The following is a 19,748-nucleotide window of genomic DNA, read 5'->3' as shown; positions in this document are numbered from 1 at the left end:
TGTTGCAGGTGCCCACGTGATGACTGACCAAAGGTGAGGAGTACTAGCCTTTTGAAATTTGAAATGAGACAAGACCTAGTAGAATTAAACATGTGGAGGAGATAAAATCAAGATAGAAATAAAGAAAAATAAATTGTAAAAGTAAAAGAGAATGAATGGAGATGAAAAAGTGTGTTATTAAAAAATATTTGTTGGCAGAGATTAGTGGAAAATTGAGATACGTGTATTTAAAAAAAATTCTTTACAATATTTTTCACAATAAATTTTAAGTTTTAGGTTGTTATGGGTTTTATTGGTGGAGCAAAAACGTTATTTTAGTGGTAGGTTCAAATTAGAACTAATAAAAAATAATCACATATGATTTGTTGTATTAAATGTTGAGAAAATATTGTGGACGTAGCACATTTATAATTTATATATATTAAATATATAAAATAGCGGTAAACCCGAAACGGTACACCAGTATTGACCGGTACCCGAAATATATCGTATCGCTGGCCAAACCAATACAGCCTCCGATACAGTATTGACTTCCTTAGTTTATATATTAGATAATACTTAACTAACCTAGGATTAATAGGCTTATTCTACAAGTATACGAGCCAACAATTGATTTGGGCCACTTGGGCCATAATATGTCTAACACAGCCTATAAAGTATAAATTTTAAAAGATGTTTCATTTCATTTAGTAAATAACTTGAGATGGAATAATGGATCTTCTTATCTTCTCTTTATTAGATGTTTTGAGGTCAACTTGGAGGTTTAATTAGAAGTCCATTTTCCAGCAATTGCTCATTTTAGAGTATTTCTGTGGATGCCTTTGAAGATATTTAGGGTTCGTTTGGATACAGCTAAAAACTGAAAAATATTGTAGCAAAATAATTTTTTAATGGGTAAAAAACACTATTCACTCATAAAATCACTGTTCATCGACCTAAAATCACTGTTCATGGCCAATGAACAGTGAGAGTAGCGCGTCTAACAAAAAAAAAAAAAAAAAAAAAAATTGCGTTTCTGCCCCATCCAAACACACTTATTTCAAGGGTTGAGATTATTGAAGATATTTATTTCAACAACAAACCATATGCCTAGAACTCGATCCATATTTTTATATTTTTTTTTTTTACATTACCTGAATATATATAAGAAACTATAGAAAATCAATCCACACTTCCTACACATTGCTATGCTTAAGTGCTCTTAAATTTTTAAATAAAATTCGATTGCATGGACCATTTATAGAATCTAAGTTATAACACTTAATTAAGACACTCTTTTAAGTTTTAGCCATCAAATAATTCCAACACATAAGTGACATGATAGCGCAAGAGGTTTGGTTAATTTCCGTAGCATTGTATGCATAACGATATGGCACACCAGGTTGATAAATAATATATAGCACACCAACTGGATAAGTAGACCAAACCATTGATTGTATTCCAGCTTGATAAGAGAATCGTGGAGGCGATTGAATTGGACACCTGGCCGGTAGGAAGATTGTGTCTATGGAACAAGATAATCGTGGAGACGATTTGTTAGATTCTAAACTAGGCTTGTTTTGGATAAATGAAAACTATTCATATATTTAAAAATTATTTCTTTATTTATTTATTTATTTTTCTCAAATAAGTTCTATCCAAACAGACCCATAACACACCAACTGGATAAGTAGACCAAACCATTGATTGTATTCCAGCTTGATAAGAGAATCGTGGAGGCGATTGAATTGGACACCTGGCTGGTAGGAAGATTGTGTCTATGAAACAAGATAATCGTGGAGACGATTTGTTAGATTCTAAACTAGTCTCACTTTCAATGTTAGAGCTAAAGGGTGGGAAGATTGATATTATTGGAAGCTGATTGATACAAAATATGAAACGATAATTTACAACTATACATTCAGATACTAACGGAAATTCTTTGAAACTTACTTGTATCAACTAGGTGCTTCGACATGATACCAAATAGGGAGATTGACAAAACTAAATTGGAGAGAGAGAGAGAGAGAGAGAGAGAGAGAGAGAGAGAGAGAGAGAGAGAGAATTGCATATCAAAATTGTGTGTTAATACTCGTAATTTATAAGAAGTAGGAAGTTTCAACGGAGATACATTCTCATGTACTCTCAAGCCGTGTTCCTTTCCGCGTGACTAACTAGACTGATGGCCAGGTTCATTTTCAAAAAGAAATAAAAAAACATAAGAGGAAGTTTCTCCTGCACTCAACAGTTTTCTTACTAGCGACAAAGTGCGTTTGGTTGCTCTATTTGTGAGTCAAAAATATGAATTTGGAGAGCATTCTTGTTGCGGCTCAATCGCCATATCAGTTTAATCCAGAGCTTAACTTGGCTTTGGTATATTTATAAGGGAAATATTAACCAATGCCTTAAGCATGTTTGGATAAAGGGTTTGGTTTATCTCTAGTATTTTTTTTTAATTGGAATCTGGTTTTATTTTAATGAGAAATTGCCACATAAGCTACTAACTAAATAAAAAGTGAAAATTAAAATCCATTACCACTTGCCATTATATGTTTTAAATAACAAGAGGTGTACAGTTAAAAAAGTATCGAAGATAAGCCAAACTCTTGAATAAAATGAGTTATATATGGCAATTGGCAGAAGATAATATTTGGATTTTTTTAATGGGAAAAGTTAAAAAAGATAAATGATCAAATCAAACAGTAAGACATAAAACAATATTAAATTCTTAAAAAATAATTAAATTCACCATAATCATAGATTTAGGATCTATTTGAGATCTGCTTATTTTGTTAAAACTGATTTTTTTTTAAAGAAAATATTGTAGTCAAAGGTAAAAGTTAGCTGAGATAGTATAGTAGGGCCCATGAATAATATTAAAAAGTGAAGTGAGACTCATAAATGGTAGCAAAAATAAACTGAATAGTAAAATAAGTTAGCAAAAATAATTTTTAACAAACGGACACTTAATTAAGACACCTTACTTTAAACATACAATAAAAACATTGTTACTTTTTTTAATTATTAAATTCTCTAATTCAGCAAAAAATATATATATATATTAAATTCTCTACCCACGTATATTTGAATTTAATTAGATAGGCTACTCTAACAAAAGACACATTTGAGACTAGTTGCCTCAAATCAAAAAGCTTGCCTTATTTATTAAGGAACCCAAAAAAAAAAAAAAAAAAAAATCAATACCAACGGTCGGAAGGGTAACCTTATTTCCATTATAAATAGACACCGCCACTCTTACTTTTCAGTACTCTCTCTCTCTCTCTCTCTCTTACTTTTCAAAATTCAAACCCTAATTTCCTCTGTTTCCCATCGGCGATTTGAGATTGTTTCTGATTGAAGGAAGATCTCGGCGGCTCGATTTTCAAAATCTCTCAGGTTTGCTATTGCAATTAGATTTAGATTTAGAATTTCTTTAGCTATGATGGCACCGACTTTTGTAATGATCGAATCTATTCTCAGCCTTAGACAATGTTACCAAAGTAATTTACTTTCTCTAGGGTTTGCCCATGGATCGGCGATTAGGTTTTGGAAGTTCATATTTTGTTATGTATATGATAAGGGATTTTGGAATAATTGGATTGTTTTTTTCTATAAGCTGTTATTGCTTGAAAGTCTCATTCGCAGAATTTCAAGATTCTTCTCTAGGGTTTCTTTAGGATTCCTAAAAAAATTCATGTTTCTTTGGAATTGATTCGGCAGAACAGGGAATTTTCATGTTTTTTTAGTAGGGTTTCTGATTTGGCGGAACAGAGAATTTAAAATCCTTCGTGGGTTAGCAAGGATTTTCTTGATTTCAGTAGGGTTTTTTGATTTGGAATTGGATCTTCTTCAATGGAAGAAAGAGAGTGGTTTTTGCTTTTGGCTGCTTCACTTTGTGGAACGCTCTATTCATTGGTTTCCTATTCCTATTATTTGTGGGTGTCTATAGTATGGAGATTAAAACTGCAAGAAGAGGGCCACAGGGAAAAGAAAGTTCTGTTTTTGATCGATTAGGAGCAGGACGAGGAGGACATTTAAACAACAGCAGCAACAAGATATGCAAATTTTGGCTCAGTGGTAGATGCCTTAAAAACCCATGTAGGTTTGCCCATTCAGAAACACCTGATGTGGCCACCATTCACCGTCCCAGGCAGACTCCTTACTACCCTCACTCCAGCAACGCTTTAGTTTCAAATACTTGGCGAAGGGCTCCTAGGAACTCACAAAATGTTCAGGAGAAGGTTGTTAACCACAAGTCTTCTGAAAATGTTCCTGGGAAGTCTGAATCAGACTTGGAAGATATTAAAAAGAAATCGCCAGAAAGCGTTTCTGAGAGTTCTTCAGAATGGTCTGTTGTTGAAAATGATTCTAATCTGGAGAATGTGGTTGAAGAAAAGCCTCTGGAGCATGTTCCTAAGAAAACCGCAGAAATGGTTTGTGAGTTCTGGGTGCAAGGGACGTGTGTCTATGGTGATCAGTGCCCTTACCTACACTCATGGTTTCGTGGGGATAAGTTTAAAAGGTTGGCGGAGCTTCAAGGGCACAACAAGGTACCTATTTGTGTTTGATGAACTTCATTCTTCCATTTCCATTAGGATTCTGGTGTAAATTTTTTTAATTTGGAATCTGATTTAATAATGAGACCTGAACTCAGCTTATGCCAAAGTTAAACTTGGCCTAGGCTAGCCTAATTAGTTGTTTCATCATTTGAATACTAATATAGCCCATTCATGATATCTAGATTATAGAAATTTGATTTGTTCCTGAATAAGAACATGGAGCATTATATGCTTCACTTCTATTTTTACAATGGGGTTCATAAATGATAATTGATAGAAGACCAAAAGATATTGTTTGTTTATAGAAATTATATCCTAGATAGAGCAAGTTGTATTTGAAAAACCATATTTATGAGTTTTTTGATAACAGGCAGTCAACGGAATTGCACTTCCTCTAAGATGCAACAAGCTTTGTTCAGGTAGCAGTGACGGAACAATTCGGCTTTGGGACTGCCATACTGGTCAATGTGCTAATGTGATTAACCTTGGTGGCGAAGTTGGATCTGTTTGTAGTGAAGGCCCATGGCTCTTTGTTGGCATGCCAAATGTTGTGAAGGTGAGCTTAAAACAGAGTAATGTTGTGAATTTTGTTTTATTTTTATTTTTTTCGGATTTTTTCAGTTGAAGATGTGACCTTGATTTCTCATGTTGGTGATGTTGCAGGTGTGGAATACTGAATCAGGTGCTGAATACAGTCTCAATGGACCTGTTGGGCAAGTCAATGCATTGGAATCTGTTTACAATTTGCTTTTTGCTGGGGTAGAGGTAAGCTACTTTGCTGACAGTTTAGAATTCTTGCATTCTCTAACTAGCTTTTATTCTTTCTATTTGATTAAATTTGGGTAATGTTGAGTTCAGGGTGTTTCCCTTTCAGAATTTTTTTTAGTCGTTTGAGCAAGAACTTATCTCTTTATATTCCTTGTACTTTGATATTGTGTGTCATATCCATAGCAGATGCTTGGGTTGGTGCAGTTGGTTATCATGCTTGTCTCACACACTAGAGATTCCCAGTTTGAACTGGGGGCTAAGACACTACTGTCAAAGCCATTTGCTTTTACTTATTAAAAGGAGGGTGGTGGGGAATGACCAATGTTAATGCTTGAGGTCTCACTAGATTTTGGTGTTGAGTGTTTCTTGTGTGTACATCACCTATATTCTAATTAAAGTTGGTCCGGAATTAATGTAGTATTACTTTTGATTGCAGGATGGTGTTATTTTGGCATGGAAAGGCACTTATGAAACTGACATTACATTTCAACTTGCCGCAACCCTTAAAGGCCACACGCATGGTATAACATCTTTAGTTGTTGGAGGAGGCAACAGGCTGTACTCAGGTTCCAAGGACCACACAATACGGGTTAGTTTTTTTCTCTTTAAGAATTTTTTCCCCCTGTTGTTGTATCTCTTATGTTGTGAGTAGTTAGTATTTGAAGAGAGCTTGATAATATTAGATCGTTGGTTCTTTCTTCTCTTTACTTGCTTCTTCTATACTGAAAGGACTGTGGTTGGATGGTATCCCATTTAGACCTGGTGCTGACCTTTTTTTTTAGTGATTCTGTATTGTCCTTGTTTGAAATTTCCCCTTTTCAAATCTTGCATCGAACCAAATGATGTACTCTCCCTCATGTATATTGCAGGCAACAATAACATATCCTTGTTTTAGTGACAATTATTTACGTTAAATTGATGAAGTTCTACTCTGTAAAACTGAGCAATATATATCTTATGTGGTACTGATATGATTTGAATCTATTAACTATCCTTTTTTTTATTGTAGTTTTCAATTTCTTTATATGTTCACAAGGACCATATATTTTGTTTTGATTTGTCAGACTAATAATTAATTTCTGTTCTTATATTTTGTTCAGGTTTGGGATCATGAAAATTGGCAGTGTATTATGACTTTGAATGGGCATGATGATGTTGTGAAGTCTCTCATGTGCTGGGATAAGTATTTGTTCTCTGGTTCATTGGATTGCACGATAAAAGTTTGGGCTTCTACTGAGGATGGCAGCTTGGAAGTAATCTATACTCACAGTGAAGAACACGTAAATTTTTGAACCACAAATAGTTTCATTTACTTTCTTATTTGCTTCCCTTCTTAAGTAATTGAGTTGTGCTACAGTCGTTGAGCAGAAAATAGGTGTATTATTTTATTGCAATGCTATGTTGTTGATGCTGTAGCCTTAATTTTTCAGAAGTATCAACTAATTGGATGGCATGATTTTTCATGGGACAGGGCATCCTTGCACTTTCTGGGATGACTGATCCTGATGTTAAACCAATCTTGTATTGCTCTTGTAGCGATAAATCTGTCCACCTGTATGAACTGCCAACGTGAGTACAATTTTCCCTTTGTGAAAAATCTTTCTTCTTTTCCCTCTTGGATTTGACTAATATTAGTGATTTATGTTTCAGATTCACTGACAGGGGCAGATTATTTGCAAAGCAAGAAGTCCAGACTCTTCAAATAGGTCCTGGGGGCCTCTTTTTTACTGGGGATCAAACTGGTTTGCTGACAGTGTATACATGGTTAGCAGACTAATGGCTGAGACGTGCCCAAGACTAGTAAAAGCATGGTTTTTATTAGTTATAGCAAACAATGTACAGTGTTTTGAGTACATTTTCCAATGTACAGTATTTTTAGTACATTTTCCAATGTACAGTATTGCGTATTTTGAGTAAATTTTTTAACGTACAATATTTTGAGTTTAGAAATTCATGTTATTATGAACATTGGGGATTAAACAATGTAGTGTTATTATTACATAATGAAAATAAATAGCTATATACCCTAAGGCAAGGGTGAGGCTTTTCCATCTTGAATTGACGGTCTTAGCAGTTATTGTCTACTGCCCCTACGGGTGAACAAAGTTACAAAATAGTGGGATTTGATGATATTCAGATCTCCTCCTGAATTTATTAGATGTTTTTGAGGTCTACTAGGAGATTCAGAATTCCATTTTCTAGCCATTGCTAAGTTAACTTTCGCAAATAATACTGAAGAAATGTATTTCAACAACAAACCATATGCCTTGAACTAGATCCTTATTTCTTATTAGATTACATGAATGTAATTTCTTAGTCAATTACACTTTCTGTTACAAATTTTTTCTCTTCTATTAAAGAGATAGACCATAGAAAGTCATTCCACACTTCTTAGACGTGGTGCTCTACTTGTGATTTTTGAATTAAATTCAATGGCATGGATCGTATGTTGAATCTAAGTTACAGCATCTAAGAAACTCTACCTATGTTTTAGCCATTGACAAAATTCATACATGTGGTCACATAATAGTACAGGAGCCTTGGTAGTTATCTGGGACGTCATATGTGTAATAATGTGGTACACTAACTTGATAAGCTGGCCAAACCATTGATTGTATTCCGTTGTGTTTGGGCTCTAGTTGTTTTTCCCCCTCATAACTGATTGGTGAGAGACTCATTAATTCAGCAGATCCAACTTTCTTCCTCAGCAAAGATGTCAAGTGGACTGAATCAATGTCATTCCCAACAACAACAATTTGACTGCTATCCTCACCTTGTAAAGATACTGATTCAACACCTTAAGCACCAAAAAGAAAGATCATTAATTTTAAATTCCTAAGTGAAACTTTGTTGAGCTTAATTGAAGTAATTGGGAGAGTAAACAAGTACGTAAAGAGCATGTAAATTTGGTTCAATGTTAACAATTGAAAGAAAAAAATGATTACCTTGTACACCAACTGCAATCTGCAAGGCCTTGGTCCGAGCATTCTTTTTGCCATTATTCAAGTTCACTCGGATCACTACCTTTTGCTGCAATAAAGTTAATAAGTGGCAATTAGTATTACATTACATGACATGATTTGAATTTGGAAATACAATAAGGAACAGAACTTCTAAATCATTGTTGAGCATGATATTCACCACTACCTTCATTTTCTTCGTCAGAGAGCTCAAATTCTTATCAGGGAGGAGCAGGGTGATGTTTTAGAGAGCAATAATTTCTGGGTGTCTAAGCTTGATATGACAAACAAGCTGAATGGCAGAGACATATATATAGGATTAAGTCTCCACTAATGACTGAGATTAAGTTGTTTGTCCTCTCTAGCTCTACATAAAGTTTTGGGTCTACTACGTTAAGTGGCTTTTGCATTCACACGGTTTCTTTATGAAACCCAAATGACGCGGTCAGCATAGGCCTTTTACTCGTAGTTGACCCCGGTCAAATATAAATAAATTTTTTAGCGAAGATGACCATTTTATTTCTAAAACGAATATGTATCCAAAAAAAATAAAATTATGTGGGTTTTAGTTAACTCAATTGATAAAATTTTTAATAGTTAAATAAGATATTTAGAGTTCAATTTTTGTCTATACCAAAAAACTGCTAGGTGTCTTAGTGATAAAGAGTTATCATTAAAAGTAGATATTATAAGTTTAATCTCTTAAAAAAAATAAAAAAGTAACGAGGACAAGGAATACTATAAGATTACAAGATATTTCTCTTTGCATGATTGCATCTGCCAGTAGACATGAATTCAGAAATGGGGGATTATCTTTCATTCAAATACATGCCTCTGGTTGAGTAGAAGCATAACAGGATAATCATTTCACTTGAAATTTTATTTGATTATGACCAAATATAAGGATTGTAATTTTATTTTGTCCTGGATATACATATTTTTGGCACTACATATATCCTTAAGTATGCAATATATAATTTTTTTATAAAAGTATATAATATATAATTTAAACTATGAAATGGATTCATTGTAAATAATAAGTATGATAAGGGTAAATTTTACACTTCCCTATACTTTTTTATTTCTAATGAAAAAAAGACTATGTCACATTAAATAGTATTAGGCAACATCGAAAACTAAATTCTATCATTTTATATGATAACCCATTTTCTCTTTTTTCTTTTAATTTTTCTTTGGTTGTTATGTTGGGCAAATAAGAACAAACTTGATTATACATGACAAGAATTTTATAATATTTGTTAATAATTGAAGTTGCATTGACCATGGAAACCATTATAGACATTTAAGATGCCATTGAATGACTCCTATAATTTTAAGTATCATCTTTAGTTATTTACCAAAAAAAAAAAGAGAAAAAAAGTATCGTCCTTAGCTTAACTCTTTTTTTTTTTTTTTTTTTGAGAAACAAGTCCTTTACCTTACTTAGGAGCAATAATACTGTAGGGGTATTGGGCCCAATAGCATATGAAGGATGGCCCAACGAAGTATTTTGGGCTGGAAACCCAAAATCCGAAGACATCAAAATGGCCGTGGACTATTTACATATCCAAACACGTCCGAGGAGTAGATTTGTCCTCGGATTTCAAGGCCGAGGACATAGAAAGAGAAGTTTGGTATCCCTGGGTTATATTATAATGAGTCCTACAATTATGGGGATGCACGGTATACGTGGAGGGCGAGAGAAAGAACGGTGGAATGTCTAAAAATAAAGCTGCTACCACCGCCCATACATTAAAAGCTCTGTAAATTGATACAACGGCTGTATAGATGGAAGGATGGGACTCGAACATCGAGCTTGGAACTTGGTCCCTAATCCCGGCGGCTTTAGGGAAGAATGGATGGGACAAGTATCCAAAAAGGGGGATTGCAACCAGAAAAGTGGAAGGTGATGAAGGGAAAGGAAAGGATATAAATAGGAGGAAAGGCATACGAAGAAGGGGGGGACTTTTCTGAGTAAAAGAGATAGAGCCAATAGTAAATGATAATCAACACTTGTATCCAAACTTGAGAAATATCATTAGAAACCATCCTCGGACACAATCAGGGACGATTTCTCGATCTTACTCTTTGCAAACGATTCTTTGTTACGTTCTATTGGGCCCGAAAGCCCGTTCTTTTTGTAATTGTCTAAACCATCCTTGAAATCTAAATTACAAGCCCATCCTCTACAAATTCATTGTAAAGAAAGGTCTTTCAAGCCCATTTTTCTCCCAGTCGTAGTTTGGGAACTTGAATTGTGTCCTTACAATTGGCGCCGTCTGTGGGGATTTAGTCTTTAAGGAAGTTTAGGACATCATGGTAGGATCAGGACCACAACGCAGTGCGGAGTCCGTGGGCTCTCAGCGTGAGGATCTCTCCTTGCATCCTGATCACGGAGAGAACCGAGAGGGAAGTGTACATACTACACATACCATCGGAAGTGCAAGTCATTCGCAAGGAGGAAGCGAGCTCCTTATGAAAGAAATGCCGGGGCCATGCAGAAGGAGATTGACGGCCTAAAGAGGAGATTGCGCCACGAGAGGCGAAGGAGAACTCCTCGGAGCCTCGACCCCTCTTCGGAAGGATCCGAGGATGACAATTACGGGCAAAGATCCAGAACTCCCCCGAGGTGAATATGCCTCTTTCCGAAGAAGACAATGCATGGGAGACGTGGCGGAGACTACCCCACAGGGGCTTAGGAAATGACGCAATGGGAAGAGCATTGCACCAAATCTCCGTGTCACCCTTCGCGCGCATTGGAAGAAGGAAGGTTGCCTCGGCGCTTCACACAACCGGCCTTCACTCTTTACAATGGTCGGACGGATCCTGTAGAGCACGTAAGCCACTTCGCCGGAGAATGGCGGTGCATTCTGTGAATGAAACTTTGTTATGCAAGATTTTTCCTTCTAGCCTGGGGCCCGTAGCCATGAGATGGTTTGACGGCTTAAGGCGAGGCTCCATTGATTCTTTCAAAGAGCTTACTAGGGCATTTGGTTCTCGCTTTATCACGTGCGGTAGAGTTCCTCGTCCATTGGATTCTTTACTATCCATGGCCATGAGGGAAGGGGAAACCACTGAAAACATATTCGGACCGATGCGGGAAATGTTCAACGAAATTGACGGAGACTTTGACGATGTAGCAATAAGGACCTTCAAGGTCGGCCTACCAACGAGCATGACTTGAGGAAATCCTTAACGAAGAAACGTCGAAGCGTACGTCGGCCGATGGATCGCATCGACGAGTACAAAAGGGTTGAGGAAGATCGAGCAGGAGGGAAAGGGCAAGGCGAAGGTTATCCCACAAGAAAGGAGGGATTTCGGGTCGGACCGATACAACGGCAATAGGCCTACGCGGGATTTTTCCGGGCGGGCCGGCCACATACCCCCACAAGTGGTCAACACCGTCTTCGGGAGGCGGTGCCAGGCGGTGTTGGAGAAAATAAGGCATGAGCCTTTTTCAAATGGCCAAATAAAATGGCGGGGGACCGCTGAGACGCAACCAAAATCTCCTTTGCCATTATCACCAGGAGAGAGGTCATACCACCGAGGACCGTCGCACTTTGTGGAATCATACGGAACAATTGGTTAAAGAGGGAAAGTGAGCCGGTTTACGTACCAACCCAACGGGCGAGGAAACCAATCGGGAGTGGCAAACCACGACGGTCCTTCATCCAACCTCCTCTAGGCACTATCAACGTCATTTTTGCGGCACACAGTAGGAGCGCTCGGCTCGCTTTCGGGGTAATGTCGATTGCTCGAACATTGGCCGAGGAGTCACGGATCGGCCGAAGAGGATCAAGGCAAGTATCCTGCGCCGGTCCTAAGTTTCTTCGAAGAGGACAAGATGGGGACCATCAGGCCTCATGATGATGCCTTAGTGGTAACCCTCGAGAATTGGGAACTATGATGTAAAGAGGGTAATGGTTGATCAAGGTAGTGGTGCGGATATCATGTACCCCGACCTATTTAGAGGCTTGAAGTTAAGAGTTGAAGATCTTATGCCATATGACTCACCCTTGATAAGCTTCGAAGGGAGAGCTGTCGTTCAAAGGGACGGAGTCGCTGTGCAATCGAGTGGGAGGTAGTAGACGTAGATTTCATCGTGGTCGATGCCTACTCTCCCTATACGGCTATTGTGGCGAGACCTTGGCTGCATGCGTTAGGAAATTTGTTTCCTCAACCTTGCATGTCAAAATCAAATTTCATTCTGGAGATCAGGTGGTGGAGTTACTTGGGGAGTCGGTCTGTGGCTCCGACGGTGTGTGTCACGAGCAGTGCAACGTCGACCGAACCGGACTCCCGTCCTCGGCTAACGGTGAAGCATAGCAATCAAAGTCTCTTCCCATAGCCGAGGTAGATGAAGCAACGTGTGAAGAATTGGAGAAAATTATCATAGACAATGATCCCGAAAAGTTCTTCCGGGTTGGAGTTCAATTGCCGCGGGAAGAAGAAGAAGAATGATTTTATTTTTAAAGAAAAATATGGATGTATTTGCTTGGAACGCGTATGAGGCCCACGGGGTTGATCCGAACTTCATATGTCATCATTTAAGGGTCAATCCAAATGTAGTGCCGAGGAGGCAACCACCTCGGAGGTCCTCAAAGGAACATTCGGAAGCCGTCAAAGAGGAAGTTATCAAACTCAAAGCGGCGGGGGCTATCAAAGAAGTGTTTTATCCCGAATGGTTAGCCCATCTTGTGGTGGTGAAAAAGAAGAATGGGAAGTGGAGAGTATGTGTAGATTTCACGATTTAAACAAGGCTTGCCCAAAGGACTCATTCCCGATGCCTCGGATTGATCAACGCGGTTGACGCTCTTGTTGGACATCCTCGGATGAGTTTTCTTGATGCTTTCCAAGGTTATCACCGGATACCTTTAGCCGTTGAGGACCGGGAGAGAAGACGGCATTCGTCACTCCTACGGGAAATTATCATTATAAGGTAATGCCTTTTGGCTTGAAAACGCAGGGCTACCTACCAAAGGATGATGACGAGGATGTTTGAGGCACGGCTAGGAAAAAATATTGAGGTATACGTGGACGATATGGTAGTAAAGAGTAAAGAAGTTTCGCACATCTGGAAGATCCGAGCAACACTTTTCGAAGCTAAGAGAGTATAAATTGCGGCTCAATGCCTCTAAATGCTCTTTCGGTGTGGGGTCGGGCAAGTTTCTAGGATATATGGTGACTCACGAGGAATTGAAGTGAATCCTTTTGCTCGAGGTTAAGGCAATAAGCGGCTTACACCCACCTCGGAATCCTAAAGAGGTGCAAAGACTAACGGATTTCGCTCTCAACCGATTTATATCTCGGTCAGCGGACGAGATGCGAGCCTTTCTTTCGGTTATTAAATAAATGGAAGGGTTTTGAATGGACCGAGGAGTGTGCAACGGCTTTCCAACGGCCTAAAAGAATATCTCTCGCGACCACCGGTTATGTCTCGACCGGAAGGTTGATGAGATTCGTTTGCATATATTGCGGTGGCTAAACATGCGAGTTAGTCCGGTTCTTATCCGAGATGACAATAACATCCAGCCGGTGTACTATGTAAGCAAATCTCTGCATGAGGCCGAGCGAGTTATTTGCCACTGGAAAAAGCTATCTTGGGCCGTGGTACATGCTACACGAAGACTTCCCCATTACTTCCGATCTCGTACGGTTGTTGTTCTTACACAACTCCCTCTCAAATCAATTTTGCGAAGTGCAGATTATATGGGAAGAATTGCCAAATGGGGAAGCTGTCCTAGGAGCTTTCGATATCAAGTATATGCCTCGCACCTCTATAAAGGGCGGTCATCGCGCGACCTTGTGGCGAGTTCGAGCCTTCGTTAGAAGACTATCAAGAAGGCATGGGTAAAAAATCGGTAGGCATGATTTCGTGTGAAGGGCCTCCGTTATGGAAAGTCCATGTTGATGGAGCGGCGAACAGAGGGATCGGGTATCGGATTAGTTTTGATATCCCCGCAGGGTATTACTTTTGAGAAATCACGAGATTAGGATTCTCGGCCACCAACAACGAAGCGAGTATGAAGCGGTCCTCAGGATGAACATGGTTCATAAAATGGGAGGAAAGGCGGTGCAAATGTTCTCGGACTCACTATTGGTGGTAGGCCAAGTAGAAGGGAAGCTAGAAGCAAGGGATTCCGAATGCGAGGAATACCTAACCCGGGTCGGGTTTATGCGAATCTAAATTTGAGTCTTTTCTACTATTGCATGTATCCGGATGTGGCAATACCCATGCCGACTCATTAGCCACGCTCGCGACGTCCTCGGCACAAAGTCTACCACGAGTTATCCTCGTTGAAGATCTGTTGAAGCCCAGGGACGGATGGTAACTCCACTCAAATTCTTCAAATTAGGACAGGACCTAGTTGGATGGATCAAATAGTAACATTTCTCGAAATGACATCCTACCTGGAGAAAAGGCTGAAGCGGATAAGGTTCGCGAGAAAAGCCACTCGTTTGAAGTTATCCGAGGACCAAAAATTGTACAAACGTTCCTTTTCGGGACCATATTTGCTATGCATACACCCCGAGGCAACAGAGCTACTTTTGGAAGAGCTACACGAAGGGATTGCGGAAGTCACACGGGAGGAAGGTCTTTAGCTCACGGGGCCCTTACTCGGGGGCTATTGGTGGCCAAATATGCAGAGAGAAGCGCAAGATTATGCAAAGAAATGTGACCAATGTCAAAGGTTCGCTCCAAACATACATCAACGGTGGAGTCCTAAATCCTCTATCTAGCCCATGGCCTTTTGCCCGATGGGGCTTGGACATTGTTGGACCCTTCCCCAAAGCAACGGGAAACCGACGGTGGCTTCTCGTGGGAACAGTTACTTTACCAAATGGGTTGAAGGCGAGCCATTATCAAACATCGGAGACACGGAAGCAAAAAAGTTTGTATGGAAGAATATCGTTACCGGGTTCGGCATCCCTCGTACTCTCATTTCGGATAACGGTTTACAATTTGATAGCAAAGCCTTTCGGAAATACCGTGATGCGGGCATTACGAATAGATATTCCACTCCGGCTTATCCCCCGAGGAAATGGGCAAGCCGAAGCTGTCAACAAAGTAATAGTGAGCGGACTCAAAAAGAGGTTGGGTGACGCCAAGGGGAGGTGGGTGGAAGAAGCTGCCACATGTCTTGTGGACGTATAGAACTACACCACGAAGATCCACAGGTGAAACACCCTTCGCCATGACTTATGGAGCCGAGGCAATAATCCCCTTAGAACTGGGTTCCCGACTCGAAGAAAAGCTCCTTTATTTCGGATAGCAATGATGATCTATTAATGAGAAACTTAGACTTAGTTGAGGAACGGCGAGAAAGCGCCATGGTTCAACTAGCTTATTATCAACATAAGCTCAAGCAGGATATGATTCTCATGTGAAACTTCGACCTCTTGGACCAGGTGACTTAGTATTAAGGAAAGTTTTGGGCACGATGAAGAATCTGCGTGGGGAAAATTGGGGCCCAGTAGGGAAGGACCTTATCGTATTACTTCGGTCGCAGGAATAGGGGCCTACAATCTGGAAGATTTGGACGAGAATGTTGTACAACGTCCACGGAATGTAAATAATCTACGAAGGTACTATTACTAAATAAAGGGCACTTCGGCCGTTCTTTGTTGTAAACTACATTATATTCGTTATCTTCATTCGTCTAAGTATAGTGAAACTTGGTATGCACGGATCCTCGGACCACGTACCTCGTCTAAATTGATATTCTTTACTAAGTGTTAAACAACCTAAGTTACGTCGGTCCTCGGATCATCTACTTTGGGAAAATTAACACTTTAAATTTATTCATCTAAGTATCAAGTGAAACTTGGTATGCCTGGATCCTCGGACCACATACCTCGTCTAAATTGATATTCTTTACTAAGTGTTAAACAGAACCTAAGTTACGTACGGTCCTCGGATCATCTACTTTGGGAAAATTAACATTTTAAATTTATTCAACTAAGTGTCAAAGTGAAACTTGGTATGCTGGATCCTCGGAACAGTACCTCGTCTAAATTGATATTCTTTACTAAGTGTTAAACGGAACCTAAGTTACGTACGGTCCTCGGATCATCTACTTTGGGAAAATTAACATTTTTAAATTTATTCATCTAAGTATCAAGTGAAACTTGGTATGCCTGGATCCTCGGACCACATACCTCGTCTAAATTGATATTCTTACTAAGTGTTAATAAACGAACCTAAGTTACGTCGGTCCTCGGATCATCTACTTTGGGAAAATTAACACTTTAAATTTATTCATCTAAGTATCAAGCTGAAACTTGGTATGCGGATCCTCGGACCACGTACCTCGTCTAAATTGATATTCTTTACTAAGTGTTAAACAGAACCTAAGTTACGTACGGTCCTCGGATCATCTACTTTGGGAAAATTAACACTTTAAATTTATTCATCTAAGTATCAAGGCTGAAACTTGGTATGCCTGGATCCTCGGACCACATACCTCGTCTAAATTGATATTCTTTACTAAGTGTTAAACGGAACCTAAGTTACGTCCGGGTCCTCGGATCATCTACTTTGGGAAAATTAACATTTTAAATTTATTCAACTAAGTGTCAAGTGAAACTTGGTATGCCTGGATCCTCGGACCACATACCTCGTCTAAATTGATATTCTTTACTAAGTGTTAAACAGGAGACCTAAGTTACGTCCGGTCCTCGGATCATCTACTTTGGGAAAATTAACATTTTTAAATTTATTCATCTAAGTGTCAAGCCGAAACTTGGTATGCACGGATCCCTCGGACCACATACCTCGTCTAAATTGATATTCTTTACTAAGTGTTAAACGAACCTAAGTTACGTACGGTCCTCGGATCATCTACTTTGGGAAAATTAACATTTTTAAATTTATTCATCTAAGTGTCAAGGTTTGAAACTTGGTATGCCTCGATCCTCGGATCAATTACTCGATCCTCACTCGGAGTATCAAATTTCAATTCAAGTTGTTGCTAGTAACTTTGGTAAAAGACGAGAAGATGATATTTATGGAATGATATGATCGGCATAAAAACAAAAAAATATATGTATAAGAATCATCTAAAAAACAAACATTCATTCTTGTATTAAATTCCAAAAAGTACTTTTGCACCTATACTTAGGTATTACACTTGGAGACAAAATAAAAATAAAGAAAGGAAAGACAACAAGCAAGTCCTTTGTTTCGGCTTAATCTTCAGAGGGCCTTTGGAGTCTTGAGGAGATGGAAGCCGAGCCGAGGACTCAACGGCAATTCCTTTGCCTTTGGGATCATCTATCAAGGTTATTGGGTTAGCTTGATCACCCAGACTCATCCGTTGAAGATTCCCGAAGATCACTTGAAGAGTTTGTACGTCTTCAATTGCCTTTTCTTGTGCAGGGGTCAAGTTGTTCGGGGGCATCTTCGGGGAAGAGTTGAGTCTTCACCAAATCACCCCCCCTTATCCTCGGATGATCCCCGGGCGGCTTCTTGTGCGGTGTCGGGAATGGAAGAAGCGCGAATTGCGGAGGATAGTAGACACTCTCTCGTTTCCAAAAGAGTGGAAGAGGCATCGAAGCCCCAGCTTGGGAAAGTGCCTCATTCCACACTTGGAGCGGTAGTGCCTACATACCTCGGGAACTGAGCCTTGAAGGTTTCGGTGACCTCCTTCACGCCTATATCATAACCGTCTTGTTCGGCTTGGTCCCTCGAGTTCTCGGCCTCTTCCTTTGCTTTCTCGGCCTTTTCTTCTCCTCAATGGCTTCTTCTTTGCCCTTGATGGCTTCTTCTTTGGCCTTCTCGAGACTCGTGCGAGATCTTTCTTAAGATCCTCTACGAGCCTTCGTGCTACTAAGAGGTTATCCTCGGCTTGGCGAAGCATTAGACGCGATCCTCGGCTTTGTTTAGTCGTCGTTTTCGAGATCAACCTCTAAGCCCGCCTTGGCACTCTCAACCTTAGCCAATTTTGCTGTGACCTCCTGCAGTTTCTTCTTATGAAGGTCCGAGATCTTTTGAGCGGTTTCACGCCCTGGACTCCCTCGGCCCTCGAGAGACTTATAGGAATTAATGGCAATCTCTTCCGCCCTATGGGCGGTGAACGGCCTACAAACAAAACATATAAACCTTAGACGTATAGATATATATAGGAAATAAAAACAAAAGTCAAGGTTTTAGAGAAAACTCACCATTGCAAGCTCCTTCTTCAAAGTCATGAAGACGGTGTGGTCTCCACTTTTCTTTCTCGGCTCAATCATATCCTCGGGGAGTAACGGTGCTTGCTCCAAAGCATCTGCGACGCATGCATTTGTCCCTTCATCGGAATTTCTAATGGACGCGTCCACGGTAATGACCTCATCGTCCATAGAAAGGTCGGGAAGCCATACGGGGGCGCGTACGGCCTTTGTTGGTCGGTTCTTCTTTCCGACCTAGTCCGTATGGTGCGGGCTTGCTTTGCACCCTTTTCAACCTCGGGCTCCTTGGATCCAGAACCACTTTCCTACCTCCACAACTTCCTTCCCTTTCGGCTGATCCACTTTTTCTTTTGAGATCAGCTATGTTTGGCACGTTGAGTTTGGGAGGATGGAGGAGGAGGAGGAAGCCTAGCTTCGGGGCGTTTGTCGGCACCCTTTTCTTGAGTCGAGGCGCACCTCTTTTGGAGGTTCTTGGACTCTAGGGTCCTTGTCGGCGCCTCAAGGACATCTTTCAGCCGAAATTTGGTTTAATCTTTCGTTGAATGCCCATAACATCAAGTTCTTCAGTAGTAACCTTTGAGATTGGGGTAGAAGTGCCGAGGATGGAAGTTGAGTCTTCAGGAGAGTAGAGTTGATTAAAAACCTCGAACTCGTCCTCGGAATCTGGTACGTCAACTTCTTCTTCTTCTTCTTCTTCCTTTACGATGAAGGTAGGAAGATGCGGCTTTCTGAGAGGTTAAAATTGTGGAGAAAGGAGCGTGGGAATCCCAACTGGAACAAATGGTGGCGGTTGGATTGGTTGGGTGACCAAGGTACCTTGAGGAATGGTAGTCCCCCCCGGTAGCAAAAAACCCTCCACAGCAACGCTAATCCGAGGAAGACGAGGATCGCGGGCTTTAATCACGCACTTCGGCGCTGAAAGGCTTTTGATATTGGAGTGTAGCCGAGGGATCGGATAGAGCCGCACGGAGTTGGCCGTCGGTGTGCACGAAGATCTCGGCTTGTAGGATCCTATCCAATCGCCCGAAATCCACAAGGTTAGGATGACGATCCGTTGCGTGTGGATCTGAGAGTTGTCGAGTAAAAGTGGGTAAGAGTAAGTAAAAAGACGAAAGATAAAAGTATGTAAAAGAAACTTCACTGGAGTCCCTTCCCTTGTCGGACGGGGGGAGGCCGTCGTGCCAATTTCTGATATGATCGGGAAGTCATTTTTAGGCCCTTATTTGATTCGGGCGACATTGAATTAGCGACTTACGGGTGTCTAGACTTTAGGTAATATTCATCTTTTTTGCTTAGGTGATGGAGGTTATAA

General features: G+C 40.0%; 2 protein-coding genes across 4 annotated transcripts; one reads left to right on the top strand and one right to left on the bottom strand.

The window, feature by feature from the left end:
- The first annotated feature begins 3,249 nt into the window (after positions 1-3,249).
- Positions 3,250-7,364, top strand: LOC142614692 (zinc finger CCCH domain-containing protein 48-like). Of its 3 annotated transcripts, none has more exons than XM_075787248.1 (8): positions 3,250-3,375; positions 3,929-4,529; positions 4,909-5,094; positions 5,202-5,303; positions 5,743-5,895; positions 6,407-6,586; positions 6,778-6,875; positions 6,957-7,364. In XM_075787248.1, the coding sequence occupies exons 2-8, from the start codon at positions 3,930-3,932 to the stop codon at positions 7,081-7,083; spliced, it is 1,446 nt and encodes a 481-aa protein (XP_075643363.1). In that variant the 5' UTR covers positions 3,250-3,375; position 3,929; the 3' UTR covers positions 7,084-7,364. The 3 variants fall into 3 exon arrangements, 2 of the variants coding, with proteins under 2 accessions (XP_075643363.1, XP_075643364.1); XR_012840501.1 differs by having other exon boundaries at positions 3,261-3,375; positions 6,737-6,875; XM_075787249.1 differs by lacking the exon at positions 3,250-3,375 and having other exon boundaries at positions 3,786-4,529.
- A 212-nt stretch (positions 7,365-7,576) lies between these two features.
- Positions 7,577-8,551, bottom strand: LOC142618070 (heavy metal-associated isoprenylated plant protein 46-like). The gene is made up of 3 exons (XM_075791036.1): positions 8,454-8,551; positions 8,252-8,336; positions 7,577-8,103 (listed from the first exon to the last, which is right to left on the bottom strand). Exons 1-3 carry the CDS (start codon positions 8,457-8,459, stop codon positions 7,826-7,828), a joined length of 369 nt encoding a protein of 122 aa, XP_075647151.1. The 5' UTR covers positions 8,460-8,551; the 3' UTR covers positions 7,577-7,825.
- Between the last annotated feature and the right edge of the window lie 11,197 nt (positions 8,552-19,748).

The sequence above is a fragment of the Castanea sativa genome, chromosome 11 (assembly GCF_040712315.1).
Source record: "Castanea sativa cultivar Marrone di Chiusa Pesio chromosome 11, ASM4071231v1".
NCBI lineage: Eukaryota > Viridiplantae > Streptophyta > Magnoliopsida > Fagales > Fagaceae > Castanea > Castanea sativa.
The sequence above is the reverse complement of the archived record's forward strand: the minus strand, read 5'-3'. Positions and strand labels throughout refer to the sequence as shown.